At 37.1% G+C, this 17,237-nt stretch overlaps 1 protein-coding gene across 2 annotated transcripts in view; it reads right to left on the bottom strand.

Moving 5' to 3' along the window:
* Positions 1-17,237, bottom strand: part of cntn4 (contactin 4) — a 225,229-nt gene that overhangs the window by 181,610 nt on the left and 26,382 nt on the right. For both annotated transcript variants that reach the window (XM_016675770.1, XM_007560856.2), the window contains exon 2: positions 12,913-13,050. In XM_016675770.1, coding sequence (XP_016531256.1) covers positions 12,913-12,967 — 55 coding nt within the window. In that variant the 5' untranslated portion in view covers positions 12,968-13,050. The remainder of the gene's footprint in view (positions 1-12,912; positions 13,051-17,237) is intronic.

The raw sequence follows: 17,237 nt of genomic DNA, 5'->3' as shown, positions 1-17,237 counted from the left end.
GACGAAACATTACAAAAATAAAATGAAGAAAGAGAGGACATGTAGAAGGAGCGAAGGGATGTAGGAAGGCAGGACAAAAAAAGAACAACATTAAAACAATAAGATAAAAAATTGTTCTGGAAATACTTGGACTTTCCTCCTTTTCTTTCAGAATCATGCAAAACTGAGGTCATTTTCTGGATTTTTCCAGACTGAGTAGGAATTCTTCCAGATCTCAAATCCAAAACATTTTTAAGTTTTTATTTTTTTTCTACATGATTGTATTTCATAAATGTGTGATCAACTGATGAAGACACACTATTGGATTTTATTTTGGGGTTTTTTCTACACTATTTGGATGGAGACTTCAAATAAACCCACTGGGCTTTTGCCTCTTCCTGCACTGTTATTATTTGTATCTTAATGTCTTTGATCTGTTTGCAGCTGTGCAAACTAAACTAAACTAAAAGCTGATGAAGATCAGTGTAGTGACAGGTTTATTGAGTTAATCTCTGCTCAGTTTCTACTCTGAAACGGCGACTTTGACTTCAAGCAGCAGTCTGTTCCTCTGGTGTCACTTTGAGAAGATAAAGATGAGTTGACAAGGCCTGTTTAATCAGCTTTCTCTCCATTATGATGAGCTTCTCTCATTACAACAAAAATACACACAATTCATTTTTAAGATGCACAAGTGACAGTTTGAAAGACCGTCAAACAGTGACCCTCAAAGTAATATGGGATTTGGTATGAAAAAACAACAACGGAGACAAAAGAAAGGAACAGTTAAAAATAGTATTATCTGTAAAAATCGATGAAACTAACACAAAAACAATTTAAAAGTCAAGGTCAATAAACAGAGAATATTACATGATTCCATCTGTAAGAAAGCAGGTTTACTGAGACTTAAATCTGGAGCATGATCTATCCTAATCCCCTGAGGCTCCTTTCTCCACATTTTAAAGGTCCTAAAGCCAGAAGTTAGAGAAAAAAAGAGGAGCGATACTATCTTGTCTTTAAAGCTTCTGTATTTTCTACAATCTACAGCCAATAGAAAGACATTTGGTGGAAGAAGAAAAAGAAGAACCTCACAACTCTGGGAAAAGATAAAATCACAGCTGTCTAGTGTTTCTTCTTCCCTTTCTGGGGTCAGGAATGGATAAAGCCTGTAATGTTGCTCCATCACTTTCCCTCTCTTCATGGGAACAGGTCATGAAAAGGTTCATCTGTTTCAGTAGATGTTAACGGTCGAGCACACTGCCGTGGAAAATTATGGATGAAGGGAGCTAAATGAAAATGTATTCAAAGGTTTTATTTATAGAGATGGATGTGATTCACATACGAAAGCAAAATAGATTATTTTAATAGTTTAAGTACATTCACCAGCTTTTTAGCCTGCTTTAATCAAACTGCAGTCTGTCTATAATGTCTGGTTTGTGTTGGGGGCCTAATGCACAATCAAATTCTGGTCCACCTAAAAACCTCCATCTGGGTTCGGTTGAAGTGAACTCTGGTGTGGTTCAAATGCATATGTCAACCAAGCGGACAGGAGATTGCTCCAAAAGCAGGAAGTGGACAAGAGTGCAGGGTATTCTGGGTAAAAAGAACCAAAGCAAACACGCATGTCTACCACTACTGGGCAAAATGACTTGTGGTTTTTTATCACAGACAAAGAGAAATCCTTCAACCACTAATGTTTGCATTTTGTGAAGAAGGAAGTAGCACTCAGTGTCTTCTTCAGAGGTTTTCAAGTTGTTTCCTCCAGTGGTGCAGCGCCACCACAGGTGAGGAGGGGAACAAGTTGCTTCAATGGGTTGACAGTGCAGTGTAAAACAGATCGGGGGGAATCCTGCCTGCATAACGTCACGCTGCCAGTGGGCCGTAGATGAGTTTTCCAAGAATAATTTATAGCTACGTTCCACAGAAAAATCTGCAAATGAGTGAATCTGAGAATGTGAGAATCCACTGTAACAGAGCTGAGAGCTTTGAGTCTTATCTGGAAACGGTTGGCGCAAATCATTTGTTATGCTGTCACATGTTAGCAGCTGAAAAGCTGCTTAAGTGTTAAAAGTGTTGTCCATTTATTTCACTTTAGTATTTAAAATACCACAATAAATAATGAATAAAAAAATGTAATTAAACTCAAGCTATATTTTCTTGAACTCAACTGGTATTAAAGGTAATTAAAAACATGATAGCTCCAGTAAAGAGAATGACTTCAACTCAACAGACTTACTAAAAGTGCATTAAAAGTGCATACATAATTAGATACTAATAAATCACCAAAAATATCACAAGCATACGTTTTACTTAAGATGTGTTAAGGAAATGGAGTCTTGTTAGATGATTTTCTTGTTCTTACTTTGTTTATTATTACCAAAAACACATTTGAGAAATATCTGTGACACACAATTCAATGGATTTTCTGCCATCAAAAAATGACACTAAAACATGGAGGCAGCCAATGTGAGCTGAGCTCTCTGGTGTTTATTGGCACCGTTGCCTCTGTAATCCAGTGTTTGTAGGGACTATATTCTTTTAGGAGGACTGTAAAACAGAATATTGCAGCAAATTAACCTGAAAGTGATTAAAGCGTGTTCTAAAGACTGAAACGAGAAACAACTGGCAATGCTCTTCAGCCCATATAATCCATTCTTGGAAAGAATTGAATGTGAGAAAGGAAATGAATAAAATAATAAACAGCATAAAACTAGAGAAACCTATACATGAAGAAAAATTTGCTATTAGTCAATCAGTGTGGAGTTCAGGTAGCAACAAGCTTTTAAAAAATTTATTCAGCTTTATTTTATCGTCCAAATTCCTTTTTTTATTTGTTAAAAAGAGAAACTAAAAGTGACTTGAACCAGAAATATATTAGCATTTTAAAACATAAAAGCAAGCAGAAAAAACATTATGTGCAAGGTGTGAAAAGCTGTATTAGTGTTTGCGTGCGTGCATGTATGTGTGCGCGTGCGTGCATGTGTTTCAACCTGCCTGGAACGACAGGCCTTTTAATCTGCTCCACACTAAGTCCTGGGGTGGTGAAATCAAATAGCTCGTTTAGAGGACCCAGAAATCAAACTGACACACACACATATCACTAGAAAGAGTGTAAACAGGAGGAAAGTGCTCTGGCTGCCAACTTCTGGGTGGAATAAACTCTGGCATCAAGAAATGTTATAGAGAAAGAGTTCCAACAAGAGAGAGCAACTAGGAGAAAGGAATGGTCCATCAGGCTTATGGGACCCTAAAACAAGCAAATTATGTTCTTTGTGTTCAAATTTGTAACCAATAAGACATTTGTTGGATTGGTTAGATGCCAAAAGGGAGGGCCTTCCCGACTTCTCTTTTTCTTTGAGCCAAATGTTCTGTAAACACTTCCAGTGCTGAAACCCAGACTTGTTCCACATTTCAACACTGAGAAAGTTTGATCTATTTTCCCCCAGTGGTCTTGACTGAGGCGTGGCCTGAAAACCGTTTGCAATAAGAGATCAGATTTCTTGAAATGAAGTTTTGGAAATTTATTATCAGTAATAGTTACTAATGTGAAGTAAACAGATTTTGCAACACCATCAGTTTACAAAAGTAAAGAAATCTCAGAAGGCTAACAGCCAGTTGGAACACTGTTCCTGATTTCAGCCTGATTTCAATTTATTTAAAATTGAGTTTTAAATAACTCAATTTTCTGTTTGATACAATTACCTGTCCACACAGCTTTCTGCTTTTCCTCATGGGCATCCCTCTTTTTCTAAAGTCTTAATCTATTAAATATTAGTGCCTTTTCCTTTTCTTTCTTACATGGTAAGAAAGAAAAGGAAATATATCGGCATGAAATCCTACAGTCTGGAATCAATTAAAACTTACGTTGTCCAGTCTTGCTGTCAACATCTGACATCTCGGAGCAGCAAAATATGACTTATCCTTTATAAGTTATGCTGCCATTTGTTTTCAATCATGAAGAGACACACACACATACATACACACATTCTCAAGGGTCCTAAAGCAGCTGTTACAACATTTCCTATCTTGCCATGTTTGTAGTTGTGTTGAAAAGCTGCCTTTCTTCTCTCTTTCTGCAGGTGTAGAAGCAGACTACTGCAATGTTTTGTTCTTTTTATCTTTCTTTCTCTTCTCTACTTCTATCTCCTTTCTTCCCTTCGGACCTTTATCCCACATTTCTCTCTTTATTTTCTGCTTCCTTGTCCATAACATTTGAAACAAACCCAAAGCAACTTCTAGAGGAAGCCGTAGAGCTCCACCTGTGAAAGTAAATATGTTGGGACTCGCCTTAGCACAAATCTGAGTGCCACAATGCCAGACAGGAAACATTACAAAAACAAAGAAACAAACAAAAGAAACATTTGGTGCGTAGTACATGTCCACCAGGATTAAAGCTAGAAATTTAAATGTTCTGCTGAATTCCATCAGGGAATGCTTTTCTTTTGCTGTAACCTATTTTATGTTTTGCTCTTCTTAATCAGCAGACCATCTAGGAATCAAATACAAGTGTCCACAAATAGTTAATTATTTACCAGCTGAAATAGTCAATTATAATCTCAGCTACAACAACTTGCAATCAGAAGCTTGTAGGTGTAATACCAGCTTTCTTCTGTTACAGGTCGATGTGCGCCTGCTTTGGGTTTCATTATCTTCCTTGGGATGTAGCGTTTTCTTGCTATTCCTTTTGAAATGAATTTTGTCATCTTTTTGTCATGCTTTTATTGGATTTTCTATTCTTTTTTGGCAACATTTGATTTAAATGTTATTTTGTAGCTGCTACTGCCTGAGTCTGTGACCGGGTCCTTCCAGTGTACTTTGTGACAGGTATTGTTGGTTGGTAACAAAAGAAAAACAAGGTTTTACAAAAACAACTTCATAGTTTGAACTTCCAAAGGCTTAACCAAGTCAGCCATGGTAAAGCAAAGAGATAACAGCAAATTTACTCCTATTGTTTAATAGAATAGCAAATGTATTCATATTTCATATTCTTCACTTTCACAATACTATGTTTTTTCCTACTGCCTATTTGTATTAGTTGGGTATAGAAATGAAAATTTTAAAATTAGTTTCTCATTATTTCTTTGCTTGTTTTAATTGAAAGAAAATGGGGAAACAGTTTCTTAAAACAAATGGGCAGAGCAGTATTCCTGGGAACTAAATTAGTTGTAGTTTAACATTTGAATCACTGGTCTTTTTTTTCCCCAACAGCACAGTGTGTATGTAAAAATCAAGAAATGAGAGCAACACGTGTCAAATGAATCAAACCGACTTCGAAATGAAATGACGCCTTGACCGTTTTCAATTATTGCAGTCCAAAGACAGGTGACTAATTTAGAAATATAATTGTGTTCTTAAGTATCCAAAGGCATATGTCATTATCAAAGTCTTTTTTTTATTCATTTGAACATGAAAAACAAATTAACACTCTGAACCAAGAAGTGCAACTAAAGCTGCAAAGTAACATCTACACAGCTTCTCACATAGGCTGTGTTCTACTCTGCAGTTCATGAAAGCAACGCGTCAAAATTTGCATATTGGCGCAGACACATTTGTTGGCACCTCTGGTAAGGTGTGTTGTTTACCAGTGTAAAAACTTTTCATTTAAATGTGATTTTTATTGCAGTAGCATCCCAAGCTAAAAGCAGGAGAATAAAGACGTTCCAGCCTTTGTTTGGATGGCTTTTATCTCTCAAGAACATACAACTGCATCGATACTCTGATGAAAAGTATTTTTATTCTTTCTTGTCTGAGTAAAACCATTGCGCTAGCACCCCCTACAGTGTGGTTGTTCACCCCATTTCTGACATTGACAAATGCGAAAGTGCCTCTCAAATCATGAACTTTATGCCAAATTTAATCGTTCAAAATATGAACAGCAGGGAGTACAATGTTCCACCTCTCAAATTGTTAAACGCAACTAAGTCTTAATAAGGACTTTCTTTCGCAGCTGAACCAGTAGTAAAATGTTGTAAAATGTTGATAAAGCACTCCTGGCTAGCATGGCTAGCACTGCATTGTGCTAAATTTGTGTTTTCAGACATCAACTTGCTTCAGTTTTGATACTGTACCTGGATCGGCCATCTTAGAGTGTATTGCTCCAAACTTATACAGTAAGCAGGACTGTTAGTGCAGCAAAGCTGACACAAGCTTGAATAAATGTTCCCTCATGATTTCTAAAAATGAAGCAGCTGTATGCACTAGTAAACTTCACATAGGTCTGTTTTTATGTGTGCTTGAAAAATGTATTTATTCATGAGCAACACAAAATATAAACATTGTAGTCGTATGCGAATGCTTAAATGACCAGACTTTTCCCACTGTGCCTTAATAATATGGCAGCACTGTCTTCATTAAGAGCAGCTTTTCCTGAGATATAAAGCAATTCTCACTCTTAAGACAGTGTTCAGATAAAAGCATAAAAAAACTATTGAAAACAGACAAAAGCAGAGCTCTTGTTATGCTGATTTGATCTTCTTCTTTCTACTAAAAACCCTCTGCATTATTTTTAGAGCTGTGGTAAAACTCTGCAGTTTTCATGTGGATCAATAAAGCCAGCTCAAAATCTCTGAGCTTTAGTCAAACAAGCTACTGTGTATGTTCTCGGCATGGGACAATGTTTGAACTTTCTTCAAACATCGAGCGAATCTGTAAAGCGCAAATGATTTCTAAAGCTCCGGTTTTTGCGGCGTGCGCATGAAGAAAGTTTCTTCCCAAATCCATTTGACATTTGTAACTATGGTAACACAAGGCTTAACAGATCAGGTGATCACTGAGTCAAGCGGTCGCAAAAAGTTCAGCCGGATGTGGAGAGCAACTGAACACAGTGTGTGCAGCCAGAGCTGTGGGAAATTTGTTTGACAAATAAAAAGAAATATTATCAATGGATATTCAGTTAATAAAATAACTTTTATATTGTGAGGAGTTCAATATTATTAAATTATTGAAATATTATTGCATTTTTAACATTGATCATTGTTATGTATATCCTTCACAAAAGAGCAAGAGAACAATGATGTGCCTGTTAAAAATCATTAGTAATGAAATCTGTTTGTGAACAGTTGCTGAACTTAAGTTCATAAGTTACTTTGTAACGCGTTAATCTGATCCGACCACTTTGTTCAGTAACTGGTGATCTAACACTTTACTATTTCAAATCCAGTAATCAGATTAAAGTTACTTATCCAAATCACTATGTTTACTATTTTCTTTTGCATCTTGGGTAGTGACCATTGTTTCTATGCTGCCGTTAACAGGCGCACTGTGACAAAAACGTAAACAATGGAGGCAGGAGAGAGATGGGGCTACTGTTGATGGAAAAAGAGGAACTATTTTGAGTTTCTGTTGCCACGTTTGATTATTATATGCGACTTTGGGCATGTTGTTTTCTGAAGTCGTTTGCAAATTTAAGTCGTGGATTGCAGTTTTTTGGGCTTGTTTTTGAAAGTGAAGTTGCTCATTTGGAAATAAGCAGAGTCATAATAAACCCCACAATCTGTCTAACAACCGGATAGTTTTAGTCAGGCTCTCCGTGTCCATCATTTCCCGAATGATCCGTCCCACTGTGGCTTTGTTAAGGTTCAGGTGATATAAACATGTTTATATTATAAACATGTTTATAAACATGTTTATATTATAAACATGTTTATATTATAAACATGTTTATATTACAAACATGTTTATATCACCTGTGAATGATGTTAAGCTTTGCGTTGTGCTTCAGAATAAATGCAAACATCAAGACTAATATGGAGAATACAATAAACATGAAAACAGCCACGAATAAACGTAAAGTTAAACACCATTATAATCATTAAGATTAAGATAAGTGTCACAAATCTTGTGCAGCCATCTGAGTTGTGGAGCCGCAGGAGGAGCGCTGACAGCAAACATGGGGCCGTAACAGAACCTGTAGGCTGTGGAGGAGAGCTCTAAAATCCTAGTTAGTTTTCCAGACAATAGTGAAACATACAAAAAAAAATGCAAAAATTACTAATTACTTTTTTTTTTTTGACTGTTGTAACCTTTAAACAATATCCCCTTTCAGTTCAGCCTTATAGTGGAGATACATTGTTAATGTTACCATTATAAAATAACTTGCATTAAGAAGCTCGATGTAATTTTTATATTGAGGTGGCAGAGGGTTGTTGTCAGCAGCTGCTGAAAGTAACTAATAAAGTAACTTGTAATCTAACTTAGCTATTTTCCAAATCAAGTAATCAGTAATCTAAGTTACTATTTCAAAGAGTAATCAGTAATTTAATTAAAGTTATTTTTTTCAAAGGAGCTATGCATCACTGTTCATTAGTCATTGTTAGCTGCTTTGGTTGCCTCATTCTATGTCTCACTTTTAAGTGGACCGTTTTGTTCATAATGTAAGTGTAAATATGGCCAAACAGCAGATCTAATGTTTGCTAACCGTCAGCCAGTTGTTCTAGAAACACACCAGGAAAGGTCCAGAGCAACAGGCTTTACTACGGTTAGCCGGGAGACTACAGATCTCTATTGGAGGTCAAATTTCTATCGTTTCTACTGTATACCATTTCCATCGTACATTCCTAGTGTATTTTGTGGAGTGTGTAATGTTAAAAGCTCTACATTATATAATAACACCAATTCAACAGGAGTATTTATAGTTTTGTAACAAACTACTTGGAAAGCAATATTGTTAGGTTGTGATTTGCAGTTGTTCCAAAGTGTCACAAATCAAAGCGACTGGTCTGTAAAGATTAGCTTAGCATTTAGTGCTTTAGTTAAAGGACATAGCAAAAATACTGTAATAAGCTTTCATGGAACGAAACCAGTTACACAAATCCACCAAACTGAAGTCTAATAACTACATAATGAAAGTATCTGGATTCCCCTTCTAAACCGTCGTGACTTTCAGGACAATGTTAATTTACGACTTTGAGGGTGAAACTGTTGCTAAGAGAAGCCAAACACCAGAGGGGTTTCCGACTAGAAAATATGATTCTTGAAAACACGTACCAGATCATGCTTTCACCCCCCTGACATTTCTCTCCATAACAAATATGATTGCTGTGAAGTCAACGCCTCCATGAGGAATAGGCAGCACACCGGTCAATTATCACCAGCTGTCTGCAGTGAGAAGAGCCGTTGTTAGAGCTGCCATAAGACAAGTATTGACACGCACAGAGAACTCCGGAAGGGCAAACACACCGACCAGGCTTTCCTCAAAGAAATATGAAAATGTTATTTGTAAAGGGACAGTGGGTGGACAACACCCCGCGTGTTGATTAACGAGAGAGGCGACTTTCCTCGTCAATATGACATCCTTTGTCCTGGTGATTCGCCTAATACCTGTTGATTAAACACTGAGTGATGACGCCAATCCTCTGAGGTGACCTCCTCGAATCTGTAAAGGAGATAAATTAAAGTCCTCCATCAAAACGTGATCAATGCCACGGAGCCCCTCTGGCTGAAACAGACGCCTCGGTATAATGAAGCAATAATTTAAGTTTACTGCTTGGTAAGTGAATGATGGACATTCGAGCACAGCCTGCAGAGATTTTGAATGTCAACATGAGAAATTAACCCCAAATCGAATTGTCTTTAACTGCAGTTTTATTAAAAATACACCTACTTTTACTACTACATTTCTATTGTAGTCTTTAAGGTTCTTATCCCAAAGCAACAGAAAAACCCTCTCAATGTTTTTTATTGCATTTTTTAGCATACTGTATTAATATCACTTATATTGTGATTGAAGTTGCAATAATTTAATTTGCTATGATTTGAGAGTTAATCTGACCACATGACTTCAGCATAAGGAATTAAAAATATTATCACTTTTGGAAGCTGATAGTCTCGCAGACTGATTTGGGAAAACTTTATCCAAAATTTGGGATACCTTAACGTCACGGTTGGACAGCAAGGAAGCAGAACATTTGTCCCATCAAACCATCAGCTCCCAAAGCTGCACAAAAAAACCTCGTAACAACACACACAGGTCAGTACGAACTCTCCAGACTGCACATCGAATAAAAAACATGTAAGGTCCAAATGACCCCATCTTTTAAAGCTGTGGTAGGATTAAAAACAACACAGCATTATAATGAATAAATAAATTACAAAATGAAGAAATTAAATGAGAAAAGTTCAGAGCCTGAAATACGCTAGACATTTATCTAAATTTGGCCAAAATATATTAATAAATTTCAGTTATTCTCCACATTAGCTGCTCATTGTCTAAATAATTAATATGATGTGTTTCACCTAGTGACCGACTCACTGAGTTAATTACATTTTTATTATTCTAATTAAACATAACTAATCTCACAAAGTGTAATGTCAAAATAACAATGAATTTAAAAATCTGTTTATTTAATCAATATAAGTCAAATTCAAAACTATATATAGAACCAATAAATTTTACATCAGATCGAACTAGCATGTGCGTTTAGAGATATACACTCACCGACCACTTTATTAGGTACACCTGTCCAACTGCTCATTAACACGAAAATTTAGCATCAATAACATGAAAGCATGAATCCATCCTGCCTTGTATCAACGGTTCAGGCTGGTGGTGGTGGAGTGATGTGGGGGATATTTTCCTGGTCCATTAGTATCAATTGAGCATCGTGTCAACCCCTCAGCCTATCTGAGTATTGTTGCTGACCATGTCCATCCCTTTATAACCACAGTGTAGCCATCTTCTGATGGCTACTTCCAGCAGCATAATGCATCATGTCATAAAGCGTGTATCATCTTAGACTGGTTTTTTGAACATAACAATGTGTCCACTGAACTCGAATGGCCTCCACAGTCACCAGATCTCAAACAGTAGAGCCCCTTTGGGATGTGGTGGAAATGCTCCAGAGATTTGCATCGTGGATGTGCAGCCAACAAATCTGGAGCAACTGCATGATGCTATCATGTCAACATGAACCAGACTCCCTGAGAAATGTTTCCAGTACCTTGTTGAAGCCATGCCAGGAAGGATTAAGGCAGTTCTGAAGGCAAAAGGGGTCCAACCTGGTACTAGCAAGGTTTACCTAATAAAGCGGCCTATGAGTGTACTTACTTATAATTTTAAGCATTATCGCCTGCTTTCACTCTGAATTTTGCCCAGACAGACATCTGACACAGTAGTGAATAGCATTAGAAAGCAAAACCAATACAGGGCTAATTTCCAAAAATGAAGCAATGATGCTCCTGCGCAGGTTTTGTGTTCCATTGCTTGTTCTGGGCACATCAGGGTCCACTAGAACTCCATTATCATTGTTATCAGCTTTATTTGAGGAGAAGTGCTGCCTCTGACAGCCGCAACCCAGAAGAGGATTAAGTAGGAATAGAAGATGGACAGAGGGACGGATGGATTACTTGTCCTTTAATCCAGAGCATAGCTCCTTAATCTAGATTTTTGGATTGAAAACTTACCTATAACCTATAAGCCAACCTGTAGCATGAACGTAATCCAGGCCTGGAATCAGTCCACACTTGATGCAGGAAAATCACCCAGAGTGGGTTATATTATAACATGTTGCATGTTTTTGTTTATATTCAGAAAATTTCATGTAAGAGCAGAGACTAAAGGGCGGAAAGACAATTCTTTCCGCCCTTTAGCGGAAAGAATTGTCTGCAAATTCTTGAATTTGAAACCTGGACATGTAGGCGTTATTAATGGACATGTAGGTGCGACAGAGCATAGGGAAAAACAACGCAAAAGAAAAAAAAAAGTTAAAGAACAACTCAACACCACTCATATACTGCTTTGTCATTCTATGTGTTGGTTACGTTACATGCACACCTGTTGCCATAGCAACAGCTCTGACAACAGTGCCACCAGCTTATCAGGATTCAACACTAAAAACACGCAAACATTTCCCACACAGAGAATAGAACATTGACTCCATTACAGTTTTATGTTTTCACGCTTGATGTTCATTTTGCAATTACTAATAAGTGATGGTGGTTGATTAGCTAATTAGCCCCTGCTCTACTGATGGTCTGTCAGAGTTTCTTGTGTGGGTTGCCTTTTTTTTTTTTCTTTTTTTTTTTTAAATGAACCAAAACACACTGAATTCTGCAGCACATCTACATATTAGGTTTGTCAAAGTCAAGCTAGCATAATTGATGTACTTCCTTCTCTGTCTCTATTTTTGTTAATTAAGGCTCTTTCCTGACCCTGTGAAACGTGAAACCCATGGACCTTGGTATGTAGATGTCATAGTGTTGACAATAAGTAAAGCACCGTGTGGTCTTCCAACAGAAAGTTTGGGGGCAACGTGATGTCAACGTGTCTACAGCATAGTAGCTCCGGTATATTGTGTGTATAATATCAATGCTTGTATTGAGTCTTTAAAAGTAATTTCTTCATGAATACCGAGTTGTTTACATTGCCCTTGTATTAGTTATTCTATTATGTTTCTCTGTGTATTATAAGGCCTTACTGTAAACACATGTATAATGAGTTCTATATTCATTGATGTTTTGCATTTGTTCTGCTGCCCTTCACAGATCATAGCACATGCTCAACTGGATCTTTGTAGAAATTTGAATTCATGCATTTGTTTTTACTCCTGTTAAAACTCCAAGCCTGATTTCTGATGAGTTAGAGAGCTGAACTGAAGCAACATTTGTCTTGTCTCCTCATTTACATTTAGGATTATTTGATCAGTGCGGCGAGCAACAAAAGGAAAACGCATGGCTGCAGGGAAAGCTGGAATGTAATATCCTTGTGTCATTAGAGGTTTACTACAACAATAACAGCCCTGCAGAGCCGATTCCACATTCTTTTTATTATATCATCTGTGAGAGAAAATACGTCTGCTTCTGTCTAATCCACCTGAAGCCGCTTCTCTGAAAACTTGGGCTTTTATACTGCCACCTGCCCCAAATACATATGAATAAGGAGTCAGACTCTCACAAAGGCAGCTTTGGCATGCATCAAAAGTTCTTAATAAGATACCTTACCTGCCAGGCACCCCATAAGTGACTGCAGCAGCAGCAGTTTCCATAGTAACATCATCTTCAATTTTGAAGGGTCAAAAGTGTTTTCACATCCAATCACAAATGTATGGAATCCGATTTGCACTTCTCTCCTTTGCCAATCTGTGGAAGAAAAAGAAACCAGGTGAGATTTATTAAGCACTTTTTCGCAGCAACTTTAAAAATAAATTGGGCATCCTTCACTTGGCAAAGTCATCCCACATGGTGTGGAACAAGGAGGATAGTCGGAACTTGGCAAAACGAAAAAGTGTTTAAATTGAATTTAAAAACCGTTGAACTGAACAACAACTCACAGGTTTGGCAGAGTAAAAAAATCTCAAAGAAACCCTTCGCCTAACAGGAACAGGACAGGAAAACGTTCATTTCCGTATCTTCAGCAACTTAACAGGCAGAGCTGCTTTCAAAGGCAGCTCCAACTCCCATACATCGTCATGGTATTGTTCTTTAGGAATTCTTCCAACTTACATCCAAAAAATAAAACAATAAAAAAAAATGCAAAAGCTATAAAACAGAGAGCACCAGAGAATTTCTCAATGTGCTGGGTCTTTTTTCCTGAACATTTTCTCTATTCAGTCTTTTCCCAGGCGGAAAGACTGAAAGTTTAAAGTTTTCCCAGAAAAAACCTGAACTTTATAGGATAGACCCCGGGGAAAGAAAAGAGCCTGAAATTATACATGCGGCTAAGGTGGAAAAAAGTGAAAAAACCTGTCACTACATTTGAGAAATCAATTTATTTAAGTGCACCTACTGCACACAGCATAATATCATATAACTGTTGGGGGAATTCACAGAGGGACATCATTTGAAATATCTTTGGATGTCTCTTTGGGCTACCAGCTTTAACTTTCAGAGCAGATTGTAGTTGATAAACATAAAATATCCTAAATAGGTGTGAGCAATATGAACTTACAATTTTATCACAATATTTTGTTGTGTACAGTAATAAGGATGAAATTGATGAAAAAAACTTCTTTGCGGTCTTTTTATTAGCTAATTGTACAGCTTTGGCTGGATGGCGACCACAGCCTGTGAAAACCTTGGAAAACAGCAGAGTGTCTGGCAAATTTAGCAGCAACAGGAAGGCTAACGTGGTGGCAGAACGTTTGACTTTCTTGTTCTGTCCAGCAGAAAAAGATAAGATTCAGTTTTATTTTGGCACATTTTGTATTTCTTGTAGAGCATGTAGAATAACTTTACTGAAAGGCACAAATACTCAGAGGCTACAGTTAGCGATGCTAACAACGCTAATGGTGCTAATTGGTGATGAAAGTTGTTGAGGACTGAAAAATGTTATACATTTCTTGACTTCATTTCACTAAAAATACTAAACACCAATATTCTTACAGCTTTATATGTCCTTTCTCTCAAGCGCTCACATAGAAACCCAGCATTACTTCACCTCCATTCATGAATCAATGACTGTTTACATGCAGACATACTCATTAAATTGCTATTATTGAGTGATTTTGTTGATGGATGTAGCAAGTTTTCCAACCGTTTTACTGTTTTCTTTTCCACTTGAAAAAGCCAAAGTTTACTGCTCAAACTTTTTTTAAGAAATAAATCATGATGTCCCGAGGTCTGTTTTCACACCCACCTGCTCCCTCTCTGTAGCTTAAAATTAGTAGCTCTACCACGAAAAACAATGTGCATATGGACATAAATGATCTGATACCCACAGTGCATTGAAAATAAAATAATAAAAAATCCACTTTATTTTGTAGACGATTTTCTTAATACGCAAGGCCACCTTACGTAGTTTAACATAAAAACAGACAATATTAAAATACACAGTAAAGTACAAAATTAGATTTAAAGAAACAAATGAGATTTGAGTTTAGATTTGAAATGTGGCAAAGAGTCTATGTTACAGAAAAATATAAATAAAACACGAGAAATTGGCACAAATTGGAGTATATACCAAACAGTACCTACATGGTTAATTTTGTCATCGATACAGACATGGCGGCATGGCCGAGCATTGGGGGTCATTTCCACAGAGTCAGCTGTGCCCCCCTGGACTAGAAGGTGTTTTTTTTTTTTGTTTGTTTGTTTTTTTTGTTTTTACCTCAGAGTGACCAATTTTCTATTATTCATATCTTGATTTGCTACAGGAGGGGCTCCCACACTTCCTATATCTGTGCCCTCTGTACCCTGCACTTTTTTCAGCCGTTACAATTGTTCAATCCATTGTTGATATATCATAACATGGTTTTCCGAACTGCCTTTAAATGCAGCAGTCCTAAGATGCTTGTGCTGGTTTCTCAGCTGCGACTGAGATCTGCAGCTGCTGTGCAGAGCGGCACACTGGTGTGTGTTAGAATCGAGGCAGCAAACCAGCAACAGGCAAAGACGTTGCACAACTTTTTCCCCCAAACTAACTGAGTGGGTTGAGTAATGCTGTTGGAGCTAAATGATGATTAGCAAATGCCAATATATCACATTCAGCTTGTTAACAAGTATAGGCCACTAATTTTGTTGTGTATGTTCAAAGTGGGTACTTCTGGTTACGTTTAATTGAGTAACTTTTCGATACTTATAAGAGTAGTTTTACTGCATTACTTTTTTTCTTTTGAGTAATATTTCTTCTGTTACTTGTGTAATTTGATTTTGCATTTAAACAAATAAACTTCAGAGATTGGAAACTTTAGATCCTTAGAAATCTGCAACATATGAGCTAATGTTTATGCAAATTTGAGGATAATTACTCAACATTTTATAAATGTCATGTTTACATCCTTACTGTTTATTTTGTTTTAATAAACATGATTATTTTATTTGAAAGTTTATATACAGGTTTTATGTATTTATATTAAAGTAAAAGCTTGTTTAGTCTGCCTCCCTGATAAACTCCTCCTGAGCTGTGACTGTATCGATGCACCAGGTTCAGGATGGGAAATTACAACCCACAGGCAGGAAACCTCAACAACAACAAAAAAAAACCTTATCATTTTTTTTTATTTTTTTTGCGTTTTCTACAAGCTATTGGTTCATCTTGTCTTAATGAAGTTCTCCATTACAAATTTGGATTCATATGTAACCCTAGAAGGGATTCTGAATGGAGTTTGTTGAGAGAAAAGAGACGGCGACTAGTGACAAACAGCTGCGCAAGACAATGGTACCAAATCAGGACATACAGAACAGCAAACATACGCTTTGCATGGGACACACAGACAGAAGCTCTAACATAGTAACAAAATGGGGGCACACATACAGACACAACATGACCGAGCACATAAAGACATACGAACCAACAATTTACAATCCCCAAACACCAACCATACATTTAAAACAAACTGCAATCAACAGAAAAGAATACATTTAAACACAAAATGTTCGCTGTCCAGCAGAACCTTTCACTCTCAGCTTTTTTTACATACACAATCACTCCCTGCGCTTTTCACACACACACACAGTCGCTCCCAGCATTTTTCACTCAAGCGCACAGGCACAAGTCACAAATACACACACAAACTACCCTAAATGGATCCAAAAACTAAATTCCAATGTGGTCACAGTCAAGGTTCTGCCTTTCTTCTGTGACTCAGATCGCAATCAACTTAAATCTTCTTCTATTATCTTCTGTTCTATGTCCTATGAGGCCATCGTCAACATTTACATTTTTTCGATGGCACAGATCGGCTGATCTTAAATGTAACTCTTTACAATGGGCCCTTTGTCTAACAGCATGTAACTCTTTCTCGACCTTGGTAAAGCGTCTCAACTCTTTTATAGTTCATTAACTTTCACATATTATCTTAATATTTTATTCTTTTTAACATTTAACTATTTTTTAACACTTTATTTCTTTACATACTCTTCATTAGATTGTAAGGGGGACATTGTGATTTCAATCCACCACTTCGGAGGCGTGGGGTGACTTATCTGTTTTTACCTCCATCAAATGCAAGTGAAATGAAATGAAAGACAACATGAATGATGAAATGATAGAGAACATCAATGATCAAATACATGTGAACATCTGGAATAGCCTCGGGGGATGTTTCCAAATACGGACAGTGTCTACTCAAGGGTTTGTCTCCCCCTTTATCTTTTGGGCTCTTCAGAGCCCAACAGAGGGAATGTTGAGATGGAGGTCGAGAAAGAGTTACATGCTGTTAGACAAAGGGCCCATTGTAAAGAGTTACATTTAAGATCAGCCGATCTGTGCCATCGAAAAAATGTAAATGTTGACGATGGCCTCATAGGACATAGAACAGAAGATAATAGAAGAAGATTTAAGTTGATTGCGATCTGAGTCACAGAAGAAAGGCAGAACCTTGACTGTG

This window comes from Poecilia formosa, unplaced genomic scaffold (genome assembly GCF_000485575.1).
Source record: "Poecilia formosa unplaced genomic scaffold, Poecilia_formosa-5.1.2 Scaffold121, whole genome shotgun sequence".
NCBI classification, from domain to species: domain Eukaryota; kingdom Metazoa; phylum Chordata; class Actinopteri; order Cyprinodontiformes; family Poeciliidae; genus Poecilia; species Poecilia formosa.
Note: the sequence above shows the minus strand (reverse complement) of the source record. Positions and strands in the feature narration are given on the sequence as shown.